The 26651-nt window shown below is 42.2% G+C and overlaps 1 protein-coding gene across 1 annotated transcript in view; it reads right to left on the reverse strand.

Moving 5' to 3' along the window:
* Window positions 1–26651, reverse strand: part of atp2b4 (ATPase plasma membrane Ca2+ transporting 4) — a 144005-nt gene that overhangs the window by 35801 nt on the left and 81553 nt on the right. Inside the window, exons 3-11 of the mRNA XM_080728761.1 lie at window positions 25962–26159; window positions 23336–23593; window positions 21067–21192; window positions 19894–20028; window positions 17026–17061; window positions 11950–12123; window positions 6244–6458; window positions 4801–5043; window positions 811–1052 (exon numbers count right to left, since the gene is read on the reverse strand). Coding sequence (XP_080584887.1) covers window positions 811–1052; window positions 4801–5043; window positions 6244–6458; window positions 11950–12123; window positions 17026–17061; window positions 19894–20028; window positions 21067–21192; window positions 23336–23593; window positions 25962–26159 — 1627 coding nt within the window. The remainder of the gene's footprint in view (window positions 1–810; window positions 1053–4800; window positions 5044–6243; window positions 6459–11949; window positions 12124–17025; window positions 17062–19893; window positions 20029–21066; window positions 21193–23335; window positions 23594–25961; window positions 26160–26651) is intronic.

The following is a 26651-nucleotide window of genomic DNA, read 5'->3' on the forward strand; positions in this document are numbered from 1 at the left end:
TGGGAACCCTTCGGGAACCCTCTGTGTTCTAATGACGGTTTCTCTACCCCTGAGCCCTACCGCCCCTGTAGTCCTACAGTAGATTAATTCATGGGTTGCATTTGTAGTCCTAAACGGCCATGTTGAAGACCAACACAGGTGTTTCAAGTTGTCTGATTGGTATAGAACTGATGTTCTACTACGCCAATCAGTACACCTGTGTTGGTCCTCAACATGCCCGGTGTAGAACTACAAATGCAAACCATGGAGTCATCTGCCGCAGGGGTCTTCAACGTTTTCAGTCCAAGGACCCCTTGGACTGTTGAGAGAGAGATGAAGCAAGGATGCCCACAACCTGTTAATAGAATCCATATAGTTTCATCTTTTGACAGCACCATCAGCATCAGTGTATTTTGGATTCATGTCAATTTGTGTTTTCAGATATTTAACCATTTGAACCGAATTTAAAGCTTGACCTTTCACTCTGTGCTCTTTCCCCCTCTACACCAGAGCTCTTTGCCGAAAATAGCCTATCTACAAGCTCACAACGCCTCGCAGCGTGAGGCGTTGTGAGCTTGTAGATCTGCTATTTTTGGCTAAAGTTCTCCGAATATGGACGCTAAGGTTCAAGTGGTTCATATTAAAAAAACAGAGAAAAAAAGTTTCTATCACACAAAGATTTGGAGGACCCCCTGTAGTAAATCTGAGGACCCGGACCCCCTGTTGAAGACCCCTGATCTACCGTATCCATCCATCCAAATATGAATTCATTCATCCATCCATTCTCTTCATATCAAAACACTTCCGATCCCAGGTCCCCAGTCTGCATACTTGCGCAGTACGATCTCGGAGGCGCCTTTGCTGTACATGCGGAAGCCTCCGTCCGCGTTCTTCAGCACGGTGCTCATGGACTTGCGGGCGGAGTTGAAGGTGTACACTTTGTAGAGGCTCTCTTCTGGGATCTCGTCTCTGATTGGCTGGTAGTCCCTCTTCAGTTCCAGCACCAGCCCCAAGAGGGAGCACTCCGTTTTGTTGCCCACGTGGCGTGGCAGGCCGCCCTCTTTCTCTGGGACCTGTACACAGAGGTGGCACTCACATATTTTTACTTTTTACTTTTAAAAAGCTATCAATACTGCTATATAGAAATACTCTTGTTAGGCTGAACCCACACCAGGGGTTGACGGCGCTAAGGTCTCAGAGGCACTTGCCCATCGGGCAAGTACAGGTCATGTTCTACTTGCCCGGAGGTCATGCCCACTTGCCCGAAAAGTAAATCGTCCATTATAAGATGATAGGTAAAGATTTTAATTACAGCTACATTTTACTTATTTCAAAATGTCACACTTCAATACCTCCAAATCCAAATACCTACATACTGTAGCTACGATTGAATATGTCTATGGTTTCACACAGTAGCCACAGTAAAAACAGCACATTATAGGTAAATAGTGCTCTTATTTTACATTCCACAGACCAGAAGACAGATCGCACTGGCCACATTCAGGTGTTTAGACAGATATCTTGTGTTGTGTTTATAGACGTTTGTGTCCCCTCTCAAATGAGCACTTGCTTGGTCGGGCAACCTGAAAGCAAGCTTCACCTGCCCTGACGTTTTATTTACCTGCCGGGGGCAGGAGGGCAAGCCTTAGTGTCAATGCCTGCACACCAAAGTGCCTATGAGGGTGGATTCCCCATTCCGCCAATGCATTTCAATGAGAATGGAGCGGTTTCATGCCAGTAGAGGAATTCTCATTGAAACGCATTGGCGGAATGGGGAATCCACCCTCATAGGTACTTCGGTGTGGGTGCAGCCTTACAAGTAAAAGTCCGGAATTACAAATGTACTCGAGTAAAAGTATGGAAGTGTTGGCATCAAAATGTACTTAAGGTACCAAAAGTAAAAGTACAAAATGTTTGAAAATAGCAGATCTTCAAGCTCACAATGCGTCGCATCGCGATGCGTTAGTAGACCGTCTATTTTCAAATAGCCACGGTATAAAATAGGGCTAAAGTGGTTCATGTATGTTTTATGTCTAATATAATTTATATCTGCAAAGTAACTAGTAACTTAAGTTTTCCAAAAAATGTAGTGGAGTAAAAGTATATTTGGATGCGAGATGCAGTGGAGTAGAAGTAAAAGTATTGGAAATTGGAAACACTCAAGTAAAGTACAAACCTCAAAAAAATTTACTTATGTAAATGTACTTAGTTACTTTACACCACTCTTTATACATTCAGGAAATAGCTAGATATGATATCTCTATCCACGGCTTTCCAACGCCCCATAGTGCATTGCGCAGACGTAGTACCGAGCTTCCGGCGCCGCAGCCGAGTGTGATTTACAAGCTCACAACGGGTTGCATCTGCGACTCGACGTGAGCTTGTATGTCTGCTGTTAAACCGGAGGTGTGGTCCAAATAATCTCCAGTAAACTCCCATGGAAAGAGGTGTATATAAACATGTTTTAGTGTCATATTGCATTATGTGGGAGATGCTAATCCAAGTGCAAAAACAGCATACAAGCACACAAAGGATACGTGTAAGAGAAAATGTGTGAGGGTTATTTAGAGCAAAAACATCTTTGTGCCTTATGTATGTAAAATGATACCTGTGATATAGTTACACAGCCTTTATCTGATTATTGTTTGACTATTAGCAACTGCTCTTCCCTGGAGAGTGTGAGGGTCAGAGTTGCTATAGGTGTTAGGTGTTGGTTTACTTTATGTGCATGTTAAAAATAAATACAAAAAAAAACTAAAAAAAATAAAATTTATCTCATGAAGGGTCTGCAGTGCACAGCAGAAATATGCATGAATAATCACGCAAGATATACAAGTTGCCAAATAAGAAGCACACACAGACATTGATGATTAAACAGAAGCACTCACTTTGCACAAGCGTGTTTCTCTGTGTGTTTGTATGTGCGCATGCAAGCATGTTTCATATTCCTTGGAGTCCATTGGAATGGGTACTACTAACCTGGATAGCCACTCATTCATGTGCAATCACCCATGTGCACACATATGTTCCTTCACCTCTCTAGCCAAGATCTTCAGTGCGTGTGCATTTTAAATGTACAGCACAGGTCCACGTGCCAGTGCCACATGCATTTTCAGAGCATGTTTAGTTTAATGATCAAACGATTATTTGGAGTACCACTTGATATGTCATCATGGCCCACCAGGGGAACACCGGCCCACAGGTTGAGAACCACTGGATCAGTGAAAATGTTAGTGTTTTTGAGGCACAAGTGAGAATGGGACGGGAGCGCTCGTTTTCTAGTTCACCACACCCCGCTACCACCACCTGCTCACTTTGATAGTGACTGGTGTTGCTTATTCTGTGTAATAGAAACACCTGCGTAATTCTGTGCAATCAACACTAGATGGCGACAAATCCAGTCTCACTGTGTGTTGCGTTTACCTAGTAGCTTAGCCGTGGTTAGCCATTAGCTTTAACGTGTTGAAATCTCAGGGATGGAAATATTTAATATTCTGTCCCTCGGTGTATGTAACTCGGACGGCGCTGAGTCGGCTCATGCGACCTTCGCACCGCTCGCTCGGCGTCGTCTCGCGGGGCTCAAGGTCGCCTGACACGGCGCGCCTCCACCAGGGTCGATAAACTAGGAAATGCTAAGGCTTATGCAAGGCCTCGGCATCCGTGTCTGGCACGGGGAGGCAGGAGCCTCCGAGTCCGACGGGTCCCATAGCAAAAAAAAATCCCCACACACATGACAACATTATTTATTATATGTGAAATGGCGTTTGAATCCATTTTGGGCCACTTTGAACTTCCTCCTAAACCTAGCTAGCCAGCGTAGCGTAGCTGATAATGTTGTTGTTGTTAGCTAGCCTGTGAACAGATGCTTAGTGCACAGGTTTCCCAGAGGACCCCGTCAAATGTTTTCCCCCACACATTAATTAAATAATATCATTCATTATTTTATTCTGAATGACGTTTGAATCCATTTTCGGACATGGAAGCAGGCTAGCAGCTGCTAGCGTAGCTTCCTCTGGCTACTTTGTGTGTTGCTGTCACTCAAGTGGGCACATCAAAGCCAGGTGTGGATCAAAGCCACCGTTGCTACACCTCGGGCCGCAAAACGAGCTCACCTGATCTCAAACTCACTGAATCTCCAAAACACTGTGACATATATACACAACAGTGGCTGTGGCTTTGACACCAACATCTGTGGCTTTGACACCAACATTGAAGTGTTTACACTCCCCCATACTGTAGCAAAGGTGATCATACTCCTGGCACCAGTGTCGTGTACTCATGAGGGCTAGATGTCCCCACGTATAGTACAACTTGTATCGACCTTGTAAGGACCCATTTTCCCAGGACCCCAGAAGTGAAAAATTGTGTACCGGTATATGGTTAACAAAGAGTGTTAGAGCCAAGGGTAGCCTACAATTAGGAATATTTTCCTAGCATTAGTGTTGAAGAAAAAGATGCAATGGCTTTTTTGGTCATTTTAATTTGAAGTTTCAGTCTGAAACGTAAGCCTGTATGTTTCTGAACCAATCAGAAGGTCCCATCCCTTCAGACATGGCACAGTAGAATCTCACTCACTTGTGCCACATTTACACTGGCAGCCAAATCCAGCCTGAATCAGATCTGGCTTTTTAGGGACTTATTATAAAAATAGGTATGCCCATATGATGACCACGGATATGCTCTAAAAGTGAGGAAAAAAAGGTTGCACTCCTCTTGACTTAATACCAGTGTGTGTGTGTGTGTGTGTGTGTGTGTGTGTGTGTGTGTGTGTGTGATTGTGTGTGTCTACAGCAATGATACATCATACACCCATGTCCTCACCAGGATCTTGGTGGTGTAAGCAGAGTTGATGGAGATGCTGTTGACCAGGACCTCCAGTGTTTCTGGTTTAATGACGTCTGGCTCGGGCACCTTTCTGTAGTGTGTGTCCCCTATGTAGGCCTGCACCACGGTCATACGGTTCATTGTCAGAGTGCCCGTCTTGTCAGAGCAGATGGCCGTGGCATTGCCCATGGTCTCACAGGCGTCCAGGTGACGCACCAGGTTATTATCTTTCATCATTTTCTACACAGAGATAGAGAGAGAGGGGGGGGGGGGGGGGTCTTAGTGGGCATCTTTTACGCATTTTTTGATTTGGCCATAAGAAGGCATCCATGTGTCATTTTAAGCTGAATACTTAAAGGAGGACTTTGCCACTTTTCAACCTATCTTCATATATCTACTCGGTCCAAGTCTCTTAGGAGAGCTGTGGGAAGTTCAGAAATCCATAGTCCTGTGACATCATCATTTTCAAAAAAAAAAAAAAAAAAAAAAAAAAAGATTTTTATTATCGCGAGAACAATGGCTTCCACTTTAACATTGCAACTTTTCAGGAATAGAAAGCCTGCATTTTCTATTAGCTTGGATTCCCAATCGATGATGTCACAAGACGATGGGTTTCTGACCTGCCCACAACCCTCCTCTGAGGAAAAAAAAACAACTATTTTATCATGAACATTAGTGAGGACCAATTATATGAAAATAGGTTGAAAAGTGGTGAAGTCCTCCTTTAAGAAGCAATGTCATTAAAAACAGTAGAGATTGGAGAGACATGTTATGGAAATCAAACACATATTACATTATACAAATGATGAAATGAAGATAAATAAAAGACAAAACAATTATGATTCAAATCCAGATATACTGTATAGAACAAATAACCCCAATTTGAGATGATTCATAGTATGTACATTATCTGGTGTACCTTTGCTGTATAAAGGGCTAAATGTTGTGCACATAATAATGTAAGGTGCTACGGATAAATAAATACAAAACCCTACTATGACAACCTGGAGGTGAACCATGGACATGTATTCTATGTCTGTCTCTATTGTATTGTAACACTGTGGGAGTTTGTTTGGGTCTTCATCAAAGGGTCAAATTCGTTCTCCTGCAATACCAAACGCCCTACCGAAGACATTAAAGGAGCGTAAATCCCTACCTTCCTTTAAAACCGCTCTAAAAAGCCACTTACAGGCGGCTGTACTCAAAACTGGTAATAGTAAACTTAGCCTAACCTTAACTCCCCCTGACCTTTCTATTGTAAATACCATCTATTTTTGCATCGTGTTTTTAACGACTGTTCGATCAATCATTGTACATAAGCCATGTGCTTTCCTGAGCGTATCCTTTAGTTGAACTTGTACCAGTGAACTGTACTGTCATGAAACAGTACCTTTTCCTATGCAAACTTCTAATAAATTCTTCAATCAATCAAACATTCACCTTCACAGAGTAGGCCAGGGAGATGGTGACGGCCAGGGGTAAACCCTCCGGCACTGCTACCACCAGCACAGTCACACCGATGATGAAGAACTTGACAAAGTACTGGATGTAGATGGGCGTGCATTCCTTTATCCAGGTCCGGCCTTGCACACCGAAGGTGTCGATCACAAAGTACAGGATCAGAATGATGACGGTGACGGCAGACATGATCAGACCTGGACGGACAGGGAGAAGGGTGGCAAATCAGAGGGAAGAGGTTAAAGGGAAGGTCATTCAAATACAGACAGTTCCTTCAGCATACAAATTCAATACTTTGTATTTGTAGCCATAGTTACTACTATGGCATAGTAGATGCTCAGCAAAGTTGTATAAAAGTGTACAAATACTAACATTTGTACAAATGGTTATTTCTTTTTATTTATTGTTTTACAAATGGTGTGTTTACTGTGTGTAAAGTGATTTTATTTATACATCACACGTCATACAGACAGACATCACAATGTGCTTCACCAGTGGTGTAAAGTAACTAAGTACATTTACTTAAGTACTGTAATTTTGAGGTATTTGTACTTTACTTGAGTAATTCCAATTTCCATTACTTTTCTTCTACTCCACTACATCTCAGAGACAAATATTGTACTTTTATTCCACTACATGTATTTGAAATACATGAAACATGAAAACTTTAGTTACTAGTTACTTTGCAGATATAAATTATAATATTATAAAACATACATAAACCACTTTAACCCTCTTTTATACCTTAGCCGATCTACATGCTCACAACGCGTCGCATCGCGGCGTGTTGTGAGCTGGTACATCTGCTATTTTCAAACATTTTGTACTTTTACTTTTGGTACATTTTGATGCCAATCATTTTTGTACTTTTACTCCAAATTCTGGACTTTTATTCCAGTATTTCTACCATTGCAGTATTGATACTTTTAATTAAAACATTTGAGTACTTTTTTCCACCACTGTGCTTCACAGCATGATTGTAGACAAAACAGCAATAACCATAGCAACAATAATAAGAAGTGTGTTTGTGTGTGTTGGTCCTGCAGTATTAATGCAGTGCAGAGAAAATGAGTGCAATGTGTCAGTTACTGTATTAAGTTGGCACCTCCCATCACAGATGTTTGGTTGAATTAGACCAACTAAAACCTAAAACATTTTTTTTAAAGGCTCAAACATGAATGTGTAGTACTTTGGGTAATACATTTTTTCCCCCCATATTTTTCAGTTGTTTAGCAATGTTAACTCTTTTGAAAATGCACACTTTTTTTCTGCGATTGTGATTTATTGATAAACTCAATTACACTTTAATAAAAAAGTAAAATATTTAAACTATGACAAACTAAACTAAATTAACTAACTACACTACAAATGTAGGTTATGTGCACATCATGGAAAGCGAGTAGGCTGGACCATTCTGTTTAATTTATAGCCTGTCAGACGCGGCACAGCATAGAGCTACTGTGTCGCGTGTTGAAAACAGCAGATATACAAGCTTGTGACGCACTGAGATTGTAGATCTGCGTCATAAGTAGTCAAAAATTAGGTTTTAGATACTCTGGAAGATTCATAAGAGACGCAGGCATCGTTGAAATAAAAAAATATATTCCACCACATTACCCGGGATAAATAAGGTCATGGACAACATCTTTCTGCTCCATTTCACTTTCCCCGTCAACCACCTTTTCTGAGTGTTTTTTGCTCCACATTCTATTTCTGTACAGGAATTAAAGGGCAAATTATCACTGAACCTGGTGCATGCACGGGAGTTACACTAAATTCTGGGCCCTGGGTACAAGGATTCACTGCGGGCCCCCCATGTTCTTCATAGGGGGAGGGTTTATCCCATTTAGACTGGGAACGCATTATTACGCATTATCTTGTGCTTTAACTATTGAAAAATAGCAGATATACAAGCGCACAGCGCGGCACTGAGTGCTGAGCTGCAAGCTTGAAGATCTGCTATTTTGGAAAAAAAACTTGACAATTTGTGCAAGTCCTTGAATATTTCAAATCCTTCTTTTGAAAAAACCTATGTTTTGATCTTCCAAGCTCCAGGGAGCTCGTATAATTGCTATTCTTCAATAGTTAAAGAATAAAATAATTAGGGCCACTCCACCTTGGGCCCTAGTAACTCAGTCCCACTTTCCCCCCTCCCGTGACGCCCCTGGGTGCATGGCTAAAGAATACCACACTTACACTTATGAAAGCTCATGAGTGTATTAAGGTCAACTCAAATGACACCGTAAATGCATTCAATTCCTGAGTAAATCGTGTTCCCAGTAAAATGTGTACCTAATAAAACAGAGTGCATTTATGACCAACCCCTGGCCTCTTCACTGTCTCACCACTTTGCAAAAAGCACTTTATGTGTTTTAACAAATGTGACCCAGTTTTGTCACTTACAGACACGTTGACCCCAAAACACATTTGGAGTTCCATGCGGTGCAGCATATCGGAGATTAGCACTGCATAATCTTACTGTCGCTTCCAGCTAGCATTTCTTTATAGATCAAATATTGAGAGAAATGTGTCAGAATACATGTCAACATTCACCCGAATCTCTAAGAAATTACCATAAAGTTTGGTCCAATGCAGTTTCAGAAGCATTCGCATGAGTTGGACCCGTCTTATTAACAACTTCACTTTAGAATGCAACGTATGTTTTATTATTTCACGATCCAATAACATTAGCAGCATACCTTTCTCTGCTGGATACAAGGATTCACTAGCTTTAGGAACCAACGGTTCCCGAGCCACGTGACCCATAGTTCTCCTGTCTCTGTAGCATGTGGCAGCTTGATGTACAGCTTTGTCTCAAGAAATTTGAATTTTGTGTAAAAAAATCACACCCGTGTGAAGTGGAGCTGTGTGTGTGTGTGTGTGTGTGTGTGTGTGTGTGTGTGTGTGTGTGTGTGGATCATGTGTACCGATTTTTGTGACATTTGAAGAAAATATGTAGGAAAAGGAGCAAAAAGTGTGTTTTGGAGAAAATTCAAGATGGCGGAAAATCTATCATGGCGCAAATGGGCGTGGCCTATATGGGGAGATGCGTCATGACCCAAGGAATCCAGGGAAAAAATATTTTTAATTTTCCGACCTACGGTTCAAGAGTTACAGGCCAAAACGTAAAGTGGGGTGTTATGGCGCCACCATGCGGCCAAATGACACAATTATTTTTTATTTAATCCTTGAAATCATTATGAACCTCCTCTCCAAGTCTTGAAACTCTAGCCCCTATGGTTTGCGAGAGACAAATAATTGAATGTGAGTTTTTGCAATTCCCATTATAAGTCAATGGGGAAAATTAATTCACTAATAAATTAATATCAATTAAACTATAGAACCTTTCTCTTAGAAAAGTAATAGCCCACGATTCCCGAGTAAGCCGGTCGATTTGACATATGGCGCGAGTGTGTGGTGGCAAAACTGTGGGACTAGTGGCGTGCCGAAGTTTAGGAAGTTCAGGCTACATACACACAGACAGACACACACACACACACACACACACACACAGACCCACACGGCCACGTATAGGGAGCCTGTGTTTCACACAGCTCCAAAAATCATGGGAAGCAGCAGATGCCATAGCATCAAATCATCACTGACTGCAGACATTTCACACTGGACTTCAAGCAACTCTGACATCAGTACTTAATTCCATCTTCCATCGCCTCCCAAGTAAACGTGTTTTTCCCGCGCTACTCCTTCCACAGTTTTGGTGGCACGCACTTGGGCCATATGTAAAATCGACAGGCTTCATCGGGACATGCATGCGTGCTATTTTGCAAAGAGATACATTATATATATTGTTTAATTTATATTAACTCATATGCTGCCATTTAACAATACCTTCGTACTCTTTAACTGCCATTCGTCTCCATAGACTTCCATGTAATTCATAGTGCACGGATCATGCACACCCATGCCTAGATAATGCACCACGTGTGTCCACATTGCTCACAGCTTTCAAACAAAAAAATCCGAATGGAAATCCGTTCAGGCATTCATGAGATAGCAGCCATTATGTTTTACACTGTTGTGAGCTTGGAGGTCTGCTACCTGAGTTGTATGGGGGTTGTATGGGGGTTAAACAAGCAATTTCGCGATCGCTATCATGCCTACTAACGTTTTTGGGGTCCAAAAAAAAATTTTTGAAAAAAAAAAAAAAAAAAAAAAAAAAAGATTTTTTTATTTTACGGGATTCACGGGCGTGGCAGGGTGGTACAACGGGATTTTTAAGGGATTCACGTTTTTGGCAGTTAATGAGTTAATGTATTTGTGAATTAATTTTCTCCCTCGACTTTAACTACAATTCTAACTTTTCCCAAATATGGAGATGCCTGACATCATTGACCACATGAGACTGACACAGTATGTATATGGGGCTTTCCAAGATATGAGCCTAATATCGATGAAATCATGGATCTTTATATATGGGCATAAAGGGGACAAGGACTGACAGAGATCTCCATATATGGCCATTCATTTATAAGTGAATACATTTTGCCCATTGACTTGGAAGGTTAAAATTCAAATGGTAGGACAAAATTAATTTGCAAAATCCGCGTCACGGCAACCACACTTGCAATTTCCAAATTTCTAGTTGTTTTGAGTGGTCTCGTGTAATATTGTAATATCTGAGATATGGATTTTTGATTTTCATGAGCTGTATATGCCATACAAATCCAAATGAAAATATAAAAATGTTTTGAATATTTCACTGCATGTGCAATGTATCTGGAATATATAAACGTTTTTTTTTTTTTTTTTTAGACAGAGCTGTACAAGTACCCCCTGGACATGACACTAGTTAATGTTGCAGTGACTTTCCCATGACCCTTGATGCCGAGTGCCAAGCAGGCAGGCACTGGGTACCCGTTTCTTATAGTCTTTGGTTTGGTTCGGCCGGGACTGAACCCCGACCTTCCAGTCACAGGAGCGGAAACTGGAATGGCACAGAGGTGTTTCACACACCTTAAACGTTACACTGTTTCCCCCTCTCCGAGATGAGAACTTGAGCTCCTGTTCTAAGGAAGACACTCAATTCTGTATATTGTGTGTGTAATCACAATGTTTATTTATTAACTTTTATAGACATTAATATAGTTATTATTGTACAATAGCTTACTAATTTGCCGAGCTCTGACACCCCTATCTATATATCATCGTTGTCGGGTGGAAACCTTGTATCTCCAAGTTTAAAATGTCTATGTTCTTTCTCAAAGTAAAGCCCTGCTTCATCATACAAGGCCGTCGTAACAAAAGTAGTGCCGCGAGGCGTAGTGTGCTTGTAGATCGTCTGTTTTCACTAGTTTAAATTATTTTTAAAATGATGAATGCAAAACGAGCGGTTTCGGACATACAAGGTTATCACCCGACAATGATGATATACAGTACATACTGTGTATGTGTATGTTTGTGTGCGCGCGAGCGTGTGTTCATTTGAATGGTATTTAATAGAAAAGGCTAAAAACCAATTTTCCGACCTAGCTAGAATAGCAGATCTACAAGCTCACAACGCATCACGGTGCATCGTGAGCTTGTAGATATTCTGGCTATGAATTACAGGCGCTGGCTTTCAACCGGTCCATTAATGTGTGCCTTTGCCTTGGGCACAAAAAGTTAGAAAACCCCACCGGTGTAGAGATACTGCATGTGTGGGTGTTGTTGTTGTGTTGTTGTTCTCACCAGCCTTTCCGATCTGCACGGCCAGCCTGGTGAGCTTGGCCTGTAGCACCGACTTGTCCTTCTTGGAGACATGGACCTTCTTCACAGGCTTGACCTCTTCCTTCTCCTCAGACTCGGCCGCCTCCTCACTCTTCAAGGGCTGGATCTCTAGTGCAATGCCATCTTGGGTCTTAGCTAAGGGACAGACACAAGGGAAGACGGGCAAGGTGGAGAGGGTTGGAGGCAAAGGTATAAGGTAGATGTACGAGCGGGGCGGGTGGTGGGGGGTGTATGGATACGTAGTTTGGAGAATGGAGATGGGCAGGGAGAAGGAATGTGCATGAGAGATAGAGAGAGACAGAGAGAAAGAGAGGAGGAAATAAAAGGGTTGGGGGGTGAAGAACAGGTCGGAGGGAGAAGGTGTATTATAGAGTGGATAGATGAGGAGGGTGGAGGTAGAATATGGTGGTTGGACAGGAGAGTGGATTAAAACAAAGAAAAGGGAGAGGGATTGAGGGGTGGTTTGGGAATGACGGGTAGAGAGGCAGACAAAAGATTGTCGGTTCAGTGTGAGTCACAGAGACAATATCCTGCCAACCAGACCAGTGATCCACAAACTCAAGCCCGTCAAGCAAGGCAAGGGATTATAGCGATCCCTCGGATCAGAAAAACAAAAAAACCCTCAAAGAATCAAAAACCTGGATCATAATTTTTTGGTGAGGCCTTTATGCTTGATGGTAAAAAATTGCATTTGACTAATTTCATTATCAAATAACAATCAATGCAAATGAAAACGGTCCAAGAAATTGGGCATTTTAGTACCTCTTGCAAACAAGGAACAGTGGTTAGTTATGAGAAAGTAGTTTGGTGAACATTTAAGCACACACAGCACAGAGTATAGCAGATGTGATAAAACAAAGGAGGATTGAACAAGAACAGTGTCAATCATAGACAAATGGTGTCCCACTTCTGTCAGGAAGGCATTAGACATCACAGCTATAACAAGGAACATCAAGGGGAATGAAAATTATTCTGCAGTTTCTTGTTTTGTCTTGTCAAAGGGAAAAGATAAGTCGTCCTGCTATGGAACCCTGCTTCTGTTTTGCATACGCAAATAGCATTATTTGCATTTCACCTCTTCATTGGCATGGTTTTGTCCAATTTGTAGAGCATAGTTTTCTCGATTCATTTTGAGCTCCGTGCAACTTGGCATTTGCTGTCTCCACGAAACATTTCTGATAAATATATCAAAGCACTGAATTGCAAAGTGTATGAGAAGGTGATTAATAATAATAATTCCAAGCTTTTGACGTTTTATAGTGTGCCACTGATTGGCAGCAGATTTGGAGCAGCTGTATGTCAATACAAATTCTAATCTAATTAAACACTGACAATATTAGTTAATGTCCCAATGATTTATTTTACGTTCAGTGCGTCTAGATATGGATTTGTGTGGAATTAATTTACTGGACGGAACAAATAGTACAATGGATATGATTAAAGAAGGCTTGAAATACTATAAAGTTGACAGTGATTGGGAATAACACAAACACACAGATTTACAAATTATGGACAGAAATGCAGCACTAGCCAATTCTCTTGAATGTTCTAGCAAACCATACCCATGTTCCCTTAGAACCTCCTGTAGAATCAATGGAGGAGCCCCTTTTTTACACCACCAACATGAATTCAGTATAAATACAAATACCAATGGACCATGTACATAAAGCATGTTAGTCCCCTGGATAACGTGTGTTAATTGGTAACACCTTGTCCGCAGTATACCATGCAAAACACAGGAGAAAATGTATTTGCAAAAATCTATCCAGGCCTTGTGGTTTCCTTTTAAAACATGTAAGCAATTCTGCTTGGCTTGTGGCCCATACGGCCTCTAGATGGCATTCACCTGTGTTTACATTGGTCTCTAAATCCAAACATGTATGATGTCAAATCTTCAGCAAGAAGCTACTTAATAAGAATGCACCACAATGCTTTAAGTTTACATCTATGTATGAAGTGGCAGAGCCATTAAACACGAAGTGTGCAGTACATATTCGGTAGCCTGAGAGCCAGGCTGCTACGCTATGTTCCGATTTATTTTGTCACTTCTCGGGTGGCAAAACAAATCCGCTAACGTAGCGTAGCAGGCTGGCACCCAGGCTAGATATTTGGCGGAGGGGTCGACCAGGACAAACAGGGATAATACAAAATGTCAGAATTGATGAACAAACGCAGTCATGTAAAAGGCAAACAAAGAAGGCCTGTTTTTAATAAAGCCCGAACACTAACATTTATATTTATTTATTCATAAAAGTACAATTATAGGCCATTGAGTTTCTGAAACCCGCAACTTGCCAGCAGTGCCAAGGAGACCGGTGATGGCTTTTACAAGAGGTGTTCAGAGATCTAAAGAGTCTAGATCCCGGAGGTCATTCAGAATTGAGTGCTTGTTATCACAATGGTAAAACTGCCCACATTTTTACAGCTGAAGATAATAGACCTGGACCACCGTTTTTCCCCTCACTAGATAAGCTTCTTTTTTCTTTTTGAAATTTTATCTGAAAGAGTTTGGCAAAGAATGGGTATCGTTTTGCAAATGGGCAAGAGAAGGTTTTAGGATGAAAGAAACCTAAGCCAGGATATTCTCCTTGCTATATGCACATGGTCCATTCTGAAGACAGGTTTTTTTGGACCAGACCAACAAGCACAACATGGAAGAACTCAGAGAAAACAGAAATCGACTGACACAGCTTCACAAGGACTGGACTCGCAAACTGGACTTAGGCAGGAGGACTGACGGACGAACCCCACTGACGGATCAACGCACAGCACTTAAAAAAACAGACTCAGCACGCAACCATGGGACCACGCACGACGAAGAGAGGGGCGAGTGTGTGTCACAGTAAAAAGAAAGAAAATGGAAAACAAATGGGGGAGGGGAGTTGACAAACAAAAGAAAACTCAAAATATTACCCAGAAACCAAGGAAAGCAACAACATGAAACCACCAAAAGAACAAAAAAGCAGTGAGGGTACGAGGTAGAAGAGGTTGAAAAACTGTAAGCTGTATTTTAGCAAGATAGAGAGACAGAGAAAGAGAGAGAATAGTCAAACTGTGACTAGGAGGAGACAGCATGGAGTCCCGAGAAACACCCTGGAAAGAGGCAACAGTGGGAGAATTGACAGAAATCAAAGCCAAAAGAAATAAGAGGAAAAGAGAAAACAACAACAACAACAGCAGAACAAACAAATTCCACAGGCTGTGATACTGCAAGGGTGCAACTCCCACACTATAGCTTTGGCCCAGGGGTTATTCACCTTATCCACCAAGGCACAAATCCTTTGAGGCTTCATGATGCTTTTGTATTTTGACTTATTTATTCTTCATTTTTGTAGTCCGGCTGTGGATACAGCCGGCAGGGGAGAATTGTCAGAAACTGTGACTTGGGACTTTCTCAACCCGCTTGTGACACAAGTTACATTAGATACTTCGATGAAGTGAAACACAATTAGTGTTAAATAGGATATGCAGTTGTTTCATTCAACCAAGATGGTTACTTTAACTTAACTGACTGTAATGTTATCTTCCTATTTCTGCCCACAACATGTCGAATGGGCTTGTGTCAACAGCTTTTATTTGAAGATAGTTGAATGAAACACAGTATTTAACATTTGCTTACAATACAGCCTGAATCCTTGATAATGTTCCAAAAGATTAACGAGCGGAATGTTGTGGGATAATGGAAAATTATTTTAGTTAATTGGAAATCTGAAAGCTCTCCTTCACACAGGCACTGGCTGAATTAACTCTCACCATATTGCACACTGGTAAATATACTGTATAATGGGTATGGGTATATGGGTAAAGGGTAAATTTAGATGTCATTTTGATGTCATATCATCTATATCTCCTCATGGTTGATATCACTGTCTTTATTGTTGTCAAAACGTGTAGCTAATAATGTTGATATTGGATATTGGAAGTTTTGGAGTGTACCACCATTCTGGGGAAAGGGTGGGTGGAGGGTTTGGGAGGAGTGTATTCTCAATATGCCTTGTATATAAAAAGAACTTACTACTCACAATGCACATCATGACCAAGTACAATGCAAGTTGACAGCTGGCCTTGAATACATTCCTACCCAAAAAGCTGCTGAATTTCAGTTAACTGAAACTAGATTAATCCTGCTGGGGAAATATCTCCCTTTCACTCTCTCATACCAGAGACATCAAAGGATATTTAATGGTGATTAAGTCCAAGGGCAAGGGCAAGGAGAGAAGGTGGAGGGGCTGTGTGCGTGTGTGTGTGTGTGTGTGTGTGTGTGTGTGCGCGCGCGCACGATGGCGCATGCGTGCAATAAAGAGGCATTCTATCTGCAGCAGATGCCAAAGCTGTGGGAGGTAGTGAGGCGGTGGGGAGTACGTGTGTTTTTGTGTGCGTGTGTGTTCACGTGTGCACGTGATGCGACAGCTTGCAGAAGAGGTGCTGGATCTCATAGCACATGGGTCAAAATGGTTGGAAAGGGCCTATGACCGCCCAAAGTATAATAAAACAGGGGCTAGGGTCTTTTCCTCGACATCTTACCAGAATGACTGTGCTCTATCCATGCCATATTGTACTATTGCTCCAACAGTTGAACATAATGCGCTGATTACTCCAATACCCCAATTGCACTATATCTTCTTTTTGTTTAGTCTGCCTCGCTTCTTTTTTGACTCGTTAATATTCCCGTTTGCACTGCAACGCGAACGAAACCAAAATCTTTAACGTTTTATGTGCTATTTATGTGATAATGACTCCACAATTGGTTTGATAATGAGCAGCGGGCAACATCACCAGTAGGCTAACAGACTCTGGAGGCAGGAGAGGGTCTACAAGCAGTGAGAGTTGCACCCTTACACAGGTTGAAGCGAGGCGAGGGAACTTCACCCTTTTTTTAACAGCAGGTGTAGGGGCTAAGCAGCGTGAAACACAGAGAGAGAGAGAGGTTGACACAAGACTCCCAGCCTGCCCCTGAATGGACAGGGTGGAGGGGGCGTGTGGGGGATGAGGTGGGGTGAGGTGAGTGGGGGGGAGGGGAGGGGAGGGAAGGGTTACCTTTGTTGCGATTTTCTGGGGGTCCTTGTTTTTTACCTGTTCGGACAGAGGAAGAGAGTGCGGTATGCTGATAACATGGCTCAAAGGAAAGAGGACAAATCATAGAACTGAAGGAAACGTAAAAAGGGCAAAACTTAAAATAGAAAAACCACATGTGTGTGTGCTTGTTTGTGTGCTGAAATGGGCCATCAGAGGAGAGAGAGAGAGAACAATAGTCTGTTCCAAACTGTGTTGGAGTTTTTCTTATATAGTTTGTAGAGTAGACCAATCCTCAGTGGAAAAACTTATCTGATGAGTCAGGTCATAGTCTAGACTAGAGCACTGTACCTTGCCTTATAGAAAGGTTTAAACAGAGATCACAGCAATGCAAGATATTGCACTAAAATACACCTATTCACATGCACATGCTTCCCATTCCTTTTGAGAGAGTGTGTTTGTGTATGGCGCGCGTGTGTGCGCATGATCAATAGATCAATAGATATAAGTGTGTTGTGCTTGGAAGAATTCAATGAGTGTACATGTGTATATATAAAACAATGTACTAATAGCGGAAGAATGCCCCAAGGCCTCAGTAACCATGTGTTTATCTCCACACAAACGTGTGTGTGTGTGTGTGTGTGTGTGTGTGTACGCATGCGTTATCATATGCACGCAAGATAGATAGATCGATAGATGAGTTGTGGTTGGCCACGGACATAGCTGTTTATAGTGTGTGTGTGTATGTGTGTGTGTGTGTGTGTGGAGCCACATAGCCACGGACATAGCTGTTTATAGGGAGCCGGTTTCACCGCTCCAACATCATCTACAGTAGCCTACGATCCAGTGAACATTTTGGGAGTTCACTAAACAATATTAATAATAGCCTACTGTGACTGAAACAATAATATTGGGATACCTAGATTGTTAATTCTGTAGACATATGACTACTAGATAGATGATGGGATATTCAATTTAATTGTATATTATTATACAATAATTGGGCAGGGAGGAATGCAGGCTTGGACAGAGTTTGACGCGCTTGCCGACACAGAGGCTGCACTCACTGCGTGCGTGTGTGTGTGTGTGTGTGTGTGTGTGTGTGTGTGTGTGTGTGTGTGTGTGTGTGTGTGTGTGTGTGTGTGTGTGTGTGTGTGTGTGTGTGTGTGTGTGTGTGTGTGTGCGCGTGCGGTAAAGTCGCGCATGCGTAGATCCTGTTCGAACTCAACGAGACACCGCTCCAATAACTAAAGTACCGGTAACTAAAATGACAGTGTTTTGAATGACTCTTTGAAAGGAACGGGTCCCAGAGATCCGGCTCACTTCAAAGAGCCATAAATCCCATCTCTACAGCCCAGCCTCCATGGATCCGGGCAGAGGTGCCGTGACACTATTATTATCGTTTCTATCTTACTAAACCTATTTCTATGCGGATTACATTTTTTATAACGTAGGGTAAAGTAGGATATGGCCACCCATGGTGTCCATGGACTTTTTGAAATGTTTGTTTTTACCGCAAATGTGGTGTGTGTGTGTGTGTGTGTGTGTGTGTGTGTGTGTGTGTGTGTGTGTGTGTGTGCGCGCGCGCACGCGCGTGTGTGTGTGTAGAAGGGCTGATGCAGCCATGTGTGACAGTGACGTCTGTTGCATGTCTCTGCCATTTTCAGAAATGCCAGGATGTGGACGCGCATGTGTGTGTGTGTGTGTGTGTGTGTGTGTGTGTGTGTGTGTGTGTGTGTGTGTGTGTGTGTGTGTGTGTGTGTGTGTGTGTGGAGACATGTAAATGTTGACTAATGCATTTCAATCTGCTCGAGTCATTCTACTAAGTGGTTCTATTTATCTGAATCGAATAAACTACAAATATGATTTTATAATCATTAAGAGCCATTGATCTCATTCAGTTGATTAGCATCGTCTCTCTCTCTCTCTCTCTTCTCTGAAGTGGCGCATTCATCCCTTGCAGAATGAATGCCTCAGGAAATCAAAACCTGAAGCCAAAATGTCTTGCAAAACACAAACAAACAAAACAAATCAACAGAAATTTACAGTTAGAAAAAGGTGTTAGTATGGAACACAAGTAAACCGAAAGCAAGAGAGATCCATTGCAGATGCACGATATTGTTCTTTTGGGCTGATGGACTAGTAAAGCTTGGTTCTTATTAAGTTAATTCGTAGTTCACCACAGAAAAGTGAAAGGTAAAATCATTTAGACGAGAGCGGTCTGCAGCACCCATATAGAAAATACAGTACTGTAATACCAGAACCTTTTGCTGTATATGCAAATGGCAAACTAATAAAAGCAATAAGAGCAGCATCAGTATCTCCAAGCTGTATTAATGCACTGGTTTTCAACGTGGAGTGAAGGGACACCCAAGGGTCCTTGAGGGGGTTCCAGGGGGGCACCAGCTAAAATGATAATTGGGAACCAAATGGAACCTTATGGGTATGTAAGTCAGAGATAGTACACATGAAAACAACTTTGCATTTAATGAGCATTTTGAAATGAGGATTCAAATGAGTAGATTGGAGTCCCAGACTCCAATCAGTATCAAAAAAGGTGTCGGTGGCCTAACGCATATCAAACTGGGGGGTCCTTGAGATTAAAATGATCGATTATCACTGGACTAACGTATTTGGGTATCTACATCATCGCCAATGTGACTTTACCTGAACTTTATGGCACCTCCTGAAACCACTTTCCCTAAACAATCGATGTTGAAAATTAAACAAAATGGAGAAAAAAAAGAGAAAGAAAAAGAGCAAAGGGCCAGAAAGAGTGAAAGTGAAAGCGAGTTGGAGAAAGGCCAACATGTCAACATGAGCCTCTTCCGTCGGAGGAGCAGCTGAGACAAGGCATTTAGTTGGCATACATGCCCGTTTGGTCAGCCTTACTTTTTTTGCTGGACTGCTTCTGCTTCTCTTCTTCCATCTCGCCGGCACCCAAGAGGGTAAAAATGATGCCTGTCTGCGAGTTGAGTCCGACAGCTGACACCAACATTCTGCCTGATCCCTCCATCACATGGGTTCCTGTGGGGAGGAAGAAAGAGAGACAATGTGCACACTAAGTCAAAAGTGTCAGTTCTGGCAAACCTGTACATTTTTAATGAAGGGATAATAATTCAAGTTACATTATACAGTACAAGCTATACTAGTATTAGTGTAATGTGGCAGAAAAATTTAGGTCAAAAATGTTTTCACTTAAATCTCGGCAACACCAAACTAACCAATCTGCAGGGATTGCAGCAGACCAACAACCAACAAACCTACACCATCTGCTTTGAAAACTAATCATCTAACCTCCCCAACAGGGATGCCCTAAAGACTTAGTTTGGATTGGTTCTGCTAAAGAAAGATCTATGTTTACACTCAGTTTTAATCAGTTTTAATCACGGAAGGACTTTGTTTTGTTCTCAGTCTAAAGCCATGTTCAGATATGGATACCTTTACACTTTCGGGAAACAAATTAACTTAAGTTGCCGGCATAGGCAGTAGGATATGGAAGCAAATATACGTATGACAAAAGTAGGAGAGGTGTTCTCACATAACCTATTCTCCTGTACAGTTTGTGGTATGTACTGTAATGTTCTCATTCTTACAATACTTGCTACTCAAGTGAGATAAACCCTCGGATGCTACGTCTATAATTTGAGGCATTTTGTTCAAAACAAGCCATTCCTGCAAACTGCAGATCCGTCTTGATCACATACTAGTCAGACCTGTTTCATCTAGACATCTTGATTTTCATCTGTTTTGGATAAATTTTAAAGAAAAGGTTTACCTTTAAAGAAAAGCTTTGCTGTTCTGATGTGAGGAGATTAATAATATAGTGTGGCATGTCTTCTGTGTACAGTATGCATCGGTGAAATGCTGACGGCAATAAATAATGGCCTCAGACGCATCATTATTACACAGCATTGAACGTGTATTGAATGTACAAATTGATATGAAAATGATGCATTTCACATCTTCATTCCGCAAAAAGCAATGCAGATTGTTCATAGCAGCCATGCACACACACATTGTTTTTGCCTTCATTACTGTGAAACTATAAGCATGCAGTCTTACCGGACAGGAGCATGGGGTCCTTCTCCAGAGACTTCCTGACCTGGTCTGATTCCCCAGTCAGAGAGCTCTCGTCTATCTTCAGGTCGTTGCCTTGGATCAGGATGCCGTCGGCAGGAAGCAGGTCACCTACAGGATCACCATATAGAGGAAACCTTTGATCACTGTTTCCCCAAAGAGTTGGTTCGGGACCCAGGCCATCTCTGGGTCACGGACCAATCTTTATGGGTCGCGAGTGAATATCTGCTTGAAAAAAGTGTGTTGTTTCAAAAGATTTTCTGTTTCAAAACTTATCCAACATTTTTCAAAAATATATCATTCATAAAATAAAATAAAATCTAATAATTTCCATGAATAAATCAAAAGGTTTTAGAAGTAGTGAAAATAGCATATGTACAGGCTCACAATGCGGCTCAAAGCGACGTGCTATGAGCTTGTATAGATCTGCTATTTTCAATAATTTGGGATCCCAGACAAACGTTTAATTTCTCTTTTGGGACCATTGTGTTTGATGATGGCTGTGTTTGAGTTGTTATGGACATTATTAGTGACATGACACCACTGGAGGTGGAAGAGATGCCAATGTTATAGCTAGTACAGTATGTGTCCTTTACTGGTTAATCTACGTAAGTAGTGCCAACATTGACTGGCCAATTTCCTTCTGTCTGAGATTCTATTCACCATAACTGTGTGGGCTATTAATTAGAGTTTACTACTAAACAGAATGAATGACAATCACAGCATCACATAAACTTAATTGTGATGCATAGTTGGCTTCAAAGTTTGTTATCAATTGTGTGAGCGACACATTGCGCGCCAAAGTATAGATTACTCTCAACTGTCATCCTATCCCCAGCAGGGACGTGCAGAGAATGTTAGAGAGGCAGGGGCTGAAATTTCTAAAAGCCTTTTGGTGAAAATACCGAAAATAGCAGACCTGCGACACGTTGTGAGTTTGGAGGTCGGCTATTTCAGTGATTGATACCACACTGAACTAAGCATAATCAAGTCAATACTGGAGATGTGGCGTAACAGCATGGATTTCTACACAGAGAGGGCAATTCTTTCAACATAAGATGCTGCATTCAAGTTCAGGAGAGTTTGGACAAGGCAATTCTCTTGAATGCTGCCTTCAGGTATGGCATGGAAAGACGGCATTTATGTTTCTTTTGCCATAGTAAAAACTGCACTGCATGGTCTGGAGAGGGCACTTTTTACAAACGGATAAAAGGGCAGGGGCTCAAGCCCCCTTTGATGTCTATGTGTGCACGTGCCTGATCCCGAGCAGTGGTACAGAGGAGAGAAAGTTAAATTCTATGCCGCACGCGTCATATTGCCCTCACCGTGGTGTGAGCCTGTGGAATACATTCAATCATGACACAACATCAAAGGCAGCGAACGTTCTCGCGCTGCTGAACTTGGCATTTTAATTGGATATTAATTCACATGTTCCTACATTAACTGATGACACACGGCTGCCCTATGAGTATGACACTTGGAAACAAGCCGCCAGAGCAATGAATTATTGAAATAATTTCCCCATATGACATTTATTTCAGCAACAGAGGATCAGATGGTGGTTTTCCATGTTGATGTGTTTTTTTTAACCACCTTTGCATGCCTACAAAATTATACCAGTGTTAAAGTTCTATTATGTATTTGAATACATTTTTATTAGGGATGCACCGATATATCGGCCAATCACCGGTATGCTGTGATCGGTCAATATAAAGCTGACATTAACCGATGGCAGTAGCCGATATTTGTTGTTTAAAAAGCATACATTTTGCGCGGTATCGGCTAAAATATATTTTTCTTTTGTCCAATCTGTAATATAACCTATGTAATTGGGGTGGTTGTATTTGGTCGCCCTGCTCTTCTATTGAGACATTTAGATCTTATGGTGGACATGACCTTTGATACGATCTCGTTTCTGGTTCTTGTTTTATGACCCTTACATCAGCAAGGTGGCTTGCTTTTTAACCTTTATGTTCATGGTGCTGATTATCTCAACAAAACATGAAATGGATGTCAAGGGCATGTTATGACGCATTGGAAAAGGGCATAATGAGAGTAATGAGAACTTACTGCTTTCCATTCAACCTCAAAAGTACACACTTTTCCATTCATTCAACTTAACTTGACCACTTCGACCACTTTAAAAGGGGAAAAAAATGAAATGCTTTGATGAGTGGTGAGGTTAAATCACTGGCCATCAAAAGGCAGCTAATGCCCGACTCCTCCACATAATGCGTCTCATCTGATCGCTCACCATATTTAATCTGGGCAATGTCTCCCGTCACGATCTCAGCCACGGGGATCTGGATGACTTGGCCCTTGCGGATGACGGTGAACTTCTGCTCCTGCTCAATGCGGCTCTGAAGCCCACGGAACTGCTTCTCCTTGGACCAGTCGTTGAAGGCGGTCACCAGAACCACTATGATGACAGAGAAGAGGATGGCGGCGCCCTCGATCCAGCCGGCCTGCGCTTCGCCCTCGTCCTCCACGCCAGAGGCGGCCTGCCCACACGCTGTAAGGGAACAGATATTGTGCATGGTCAGTTGTCACCAGCTGTTCAGAAGCTAACACTGTGCTTCACAGGGACGTGCAGAGAATGTTAGAGAGGCAGGGGCTGAAATTCCTAAAAGGGCCTTTTGGTGAAAATATCGAAAATAGCAGACCTCCAAGCTCACAACGCATCGCAGCACGACGCGGTGTGAGCTTGGAGGTCAGCTATTTTCGGTGCTTGATACCACCCTGAACTAAGCATAATCGAGTCAATACTGGAGATTTCAACATAAGATGCTGCATTCAAGTTCAGGAGAGTTTGGACAAGGACAATCTCTTGAATGCGGCCTTCAGGTATGGCATGGAAAGAGGGCATTTGCATTTCTTTCACCATAGTGAAAACTGCATTCATGGTCTGAAGAGGGACATTTTTTAACAGACAGATAAAAACACAACTTTGATGTCTATGTGTGCACATGCCTGGCGCTTCATTATTACAACTAGTGCTTATCTGTAGGCTACTGTGAATTTCTGAAATTCTGGGACATTGCACGTGTGGTTGCCTATTTTTAGGATGGATAGAACATTTTTCATGTGAAGCTTGACCAATCCTCAGGCTTGCATACGCTCACTTCACACTGGGCAAACAGACAGCAGACATTTGGTTGATTAGTTAGATATTCTTTTTTGAGAGGCAGCACCAAAGATAATATGTACTGTAGAGTGGACAATTCCATTCATAGCAACGCTTCCATGTTAAATACAGAAGAGGATGTAATCAATCCATGGGAGCCTCTGTGACATTATTGTCACAGAGATGCATCTCCATCTCCCCGATCTCCTCTACTGTGGAGATAGGGGTTCAGTTCCTCTGCTGTGCCTCCGGATTGACTTGACACTCCAACGAACACAACTGTCAGTGCTCACTGGTTGGCGGCCTGTTCGGTGAGGAGCGGAGCAGGGCTGGGAGAGATAGCGTTATACTCTGTAGATCTGCTTTTTTCCCAGGCAAACGTCTAATCTCTTTTGGGTCATGGGCTAAAGATTGGGAACCACTGCTCTACCGTTTTTGTCTTTACCAGTTAAAGTCCCCACTGTCAAGTGAAATGAATATGGTCATATGGTATCCATAGCAATAAGTGTCACCGCTGTTAAAACTTTTATCTATGGGCTACCGTGACTAATATGTTACAGTGTTGCTTCTTTTCACCTGACGGGCCGGGGGAAGTTTCCCTAGTTGGACTTAGCGCGTGGAAGGAACACGTTATTACAACCAGTTCCTTTCCCCTCCATCAGGCGCCCCGGCTGGCCAGGGGAGGCAGTATAGAGACCAGGATTACTGCATGTTTTTTTTGTGAGGGTACCTACCCTAGGAGACACGGGGAGCACATGCAAATTCCACACAGAAAGGCCCTTTCGCCAACCCCACCTAGGGTGTGGGCACTGATGACGTGGAGGAGAGAACACGCCCCCAGCGTCCCCGGCGGGAATCGAACCCAGGACCTTCTAGCTGTGAGGCTACTGACTGCACCACCGTGCCCCTGTTTTTGTTAGTTTTTTGACATAGCTGGCACCACTAAGCATAACGATGCGATGTAATGAAAATAAGTAAATCACAAATGTTAAGTTTGTGACGCCCAACCACTGTCCATCCACAAGCCTATTTTAGAGGAGTACTTCTTCAAACGCATCTTCAGATAACTGGCCCTCACTTGTTCATTATAAGATGCCACAACTACTATACTCTGCATTTCATGGGCAGTTCAGAAACCTGCATTGACAACATCGATGGGGGTGCCAAGCTAATAGAAACTACAGTCTCTCTCTTACTGGAAAGCACGCAGAAATAAATAGAAGGCATTGTTCATGCATCAATTTAAAAATTGCAACAAAAGCATGAAACCTGCAGTAGGCACTGCTGGAAATCTGCCTATTGTCCTCCTCCGAGACACATCGAGTACACAGAAATGGTGCCATTGTTTTACAAGCGTTATTAAGGACCAATTATATTAAGATGGATGAAGAGCTCCTTTAATGCATGGGTCTTCAACAGGGGGTCTGGACCCCTAGGGGGTCCTCAGAGTTACTACAGGGGGTCCTCCAAATCTTTGAGTGATAGAAGGTTTTTTCTCCTTTTTTATACTTGAACCCTAGTGTCCATATTCGGAGACCTTTAGGCAAAAATAGCAGATCTACAAGCTTGTAGATCGGCTATTTTTGGCAAAGAGCTTTGAACAATGAAACTATAAGGAATCTATGAAAAGGTTGTGGGGGTCCCTGCTTCATCTCTCTCTCAACTAAGGGGTCCTTGGCCTGAAAACATTGAAGACCCCTGCTTTAATGTAAGCTTAGATGTAACTGGTAAAACTACTGCTACAACTACTACTTACCCTCACTGTCTCCCCCTGGTGGGTGGTAGAAGGACAGACCCAGGGAGATGATGGCAGCGATCTCCAGGATGATGAGGGTGACATCCTGCAGAGCCTCCCACACCAGAGCCAGGAAGGACTTGGGCTTCTTGGGAGGAATGAAGTTCTTCCCAAACGCAATGTGGCGCTTTTCTAGATCCACCGGGTTACCAGACAGACCTGCCAGGGAGGAGGAGGAAACAAAGCAAAGCATGTGTTCAAATTCAGAAAATATATGAGGGGGTGGGTCGTGTAACTCAATTACTCAACCACTTGATGTGTTGAACAAATCATTTTTATGTCCTGGATTCGAATCTGGCTTAAAGGAGTAGTTCATCCCCAAAATGACTTTTTTTTCTCTTTGATTACTCACGCCATGGAGACTTGAGTTCAATAATATATTTTTATTTTATTTGTCGCATTACTAAGACAAAAATGTGATAATAGTACACTTCCCGCCATTGATTCCGGAATCAATAGGCATGCATTTATTGTAATAACATTTCTGTTTTAGGAATGAGACTACATTGGCTCCATGGCATTTTGGGGGTGAACTACTCCTTTAAGATCTGTCTTCAGAAATAATTAGTGTGGTCGGCCCTGCAGGGCAACCAGAATAAAGAACTTGTCCAACTTTATTCTATCTTCCATCTTCCATCGTCTCCTAAGTAA

The sequence above is a fragment of the Nannobrachium achirus genome, assembly GCF_963921795.1.
Source record: "Nannobrachium achirus genome assembly, chromosome: 6".
Classification (NCBI taxonomy): Eukaryota; Metazoa; Chordata; class Actinopteri; order Myctophiformes; family Myctophidae; genus Nannobrachium; species Nannobrachium achirus.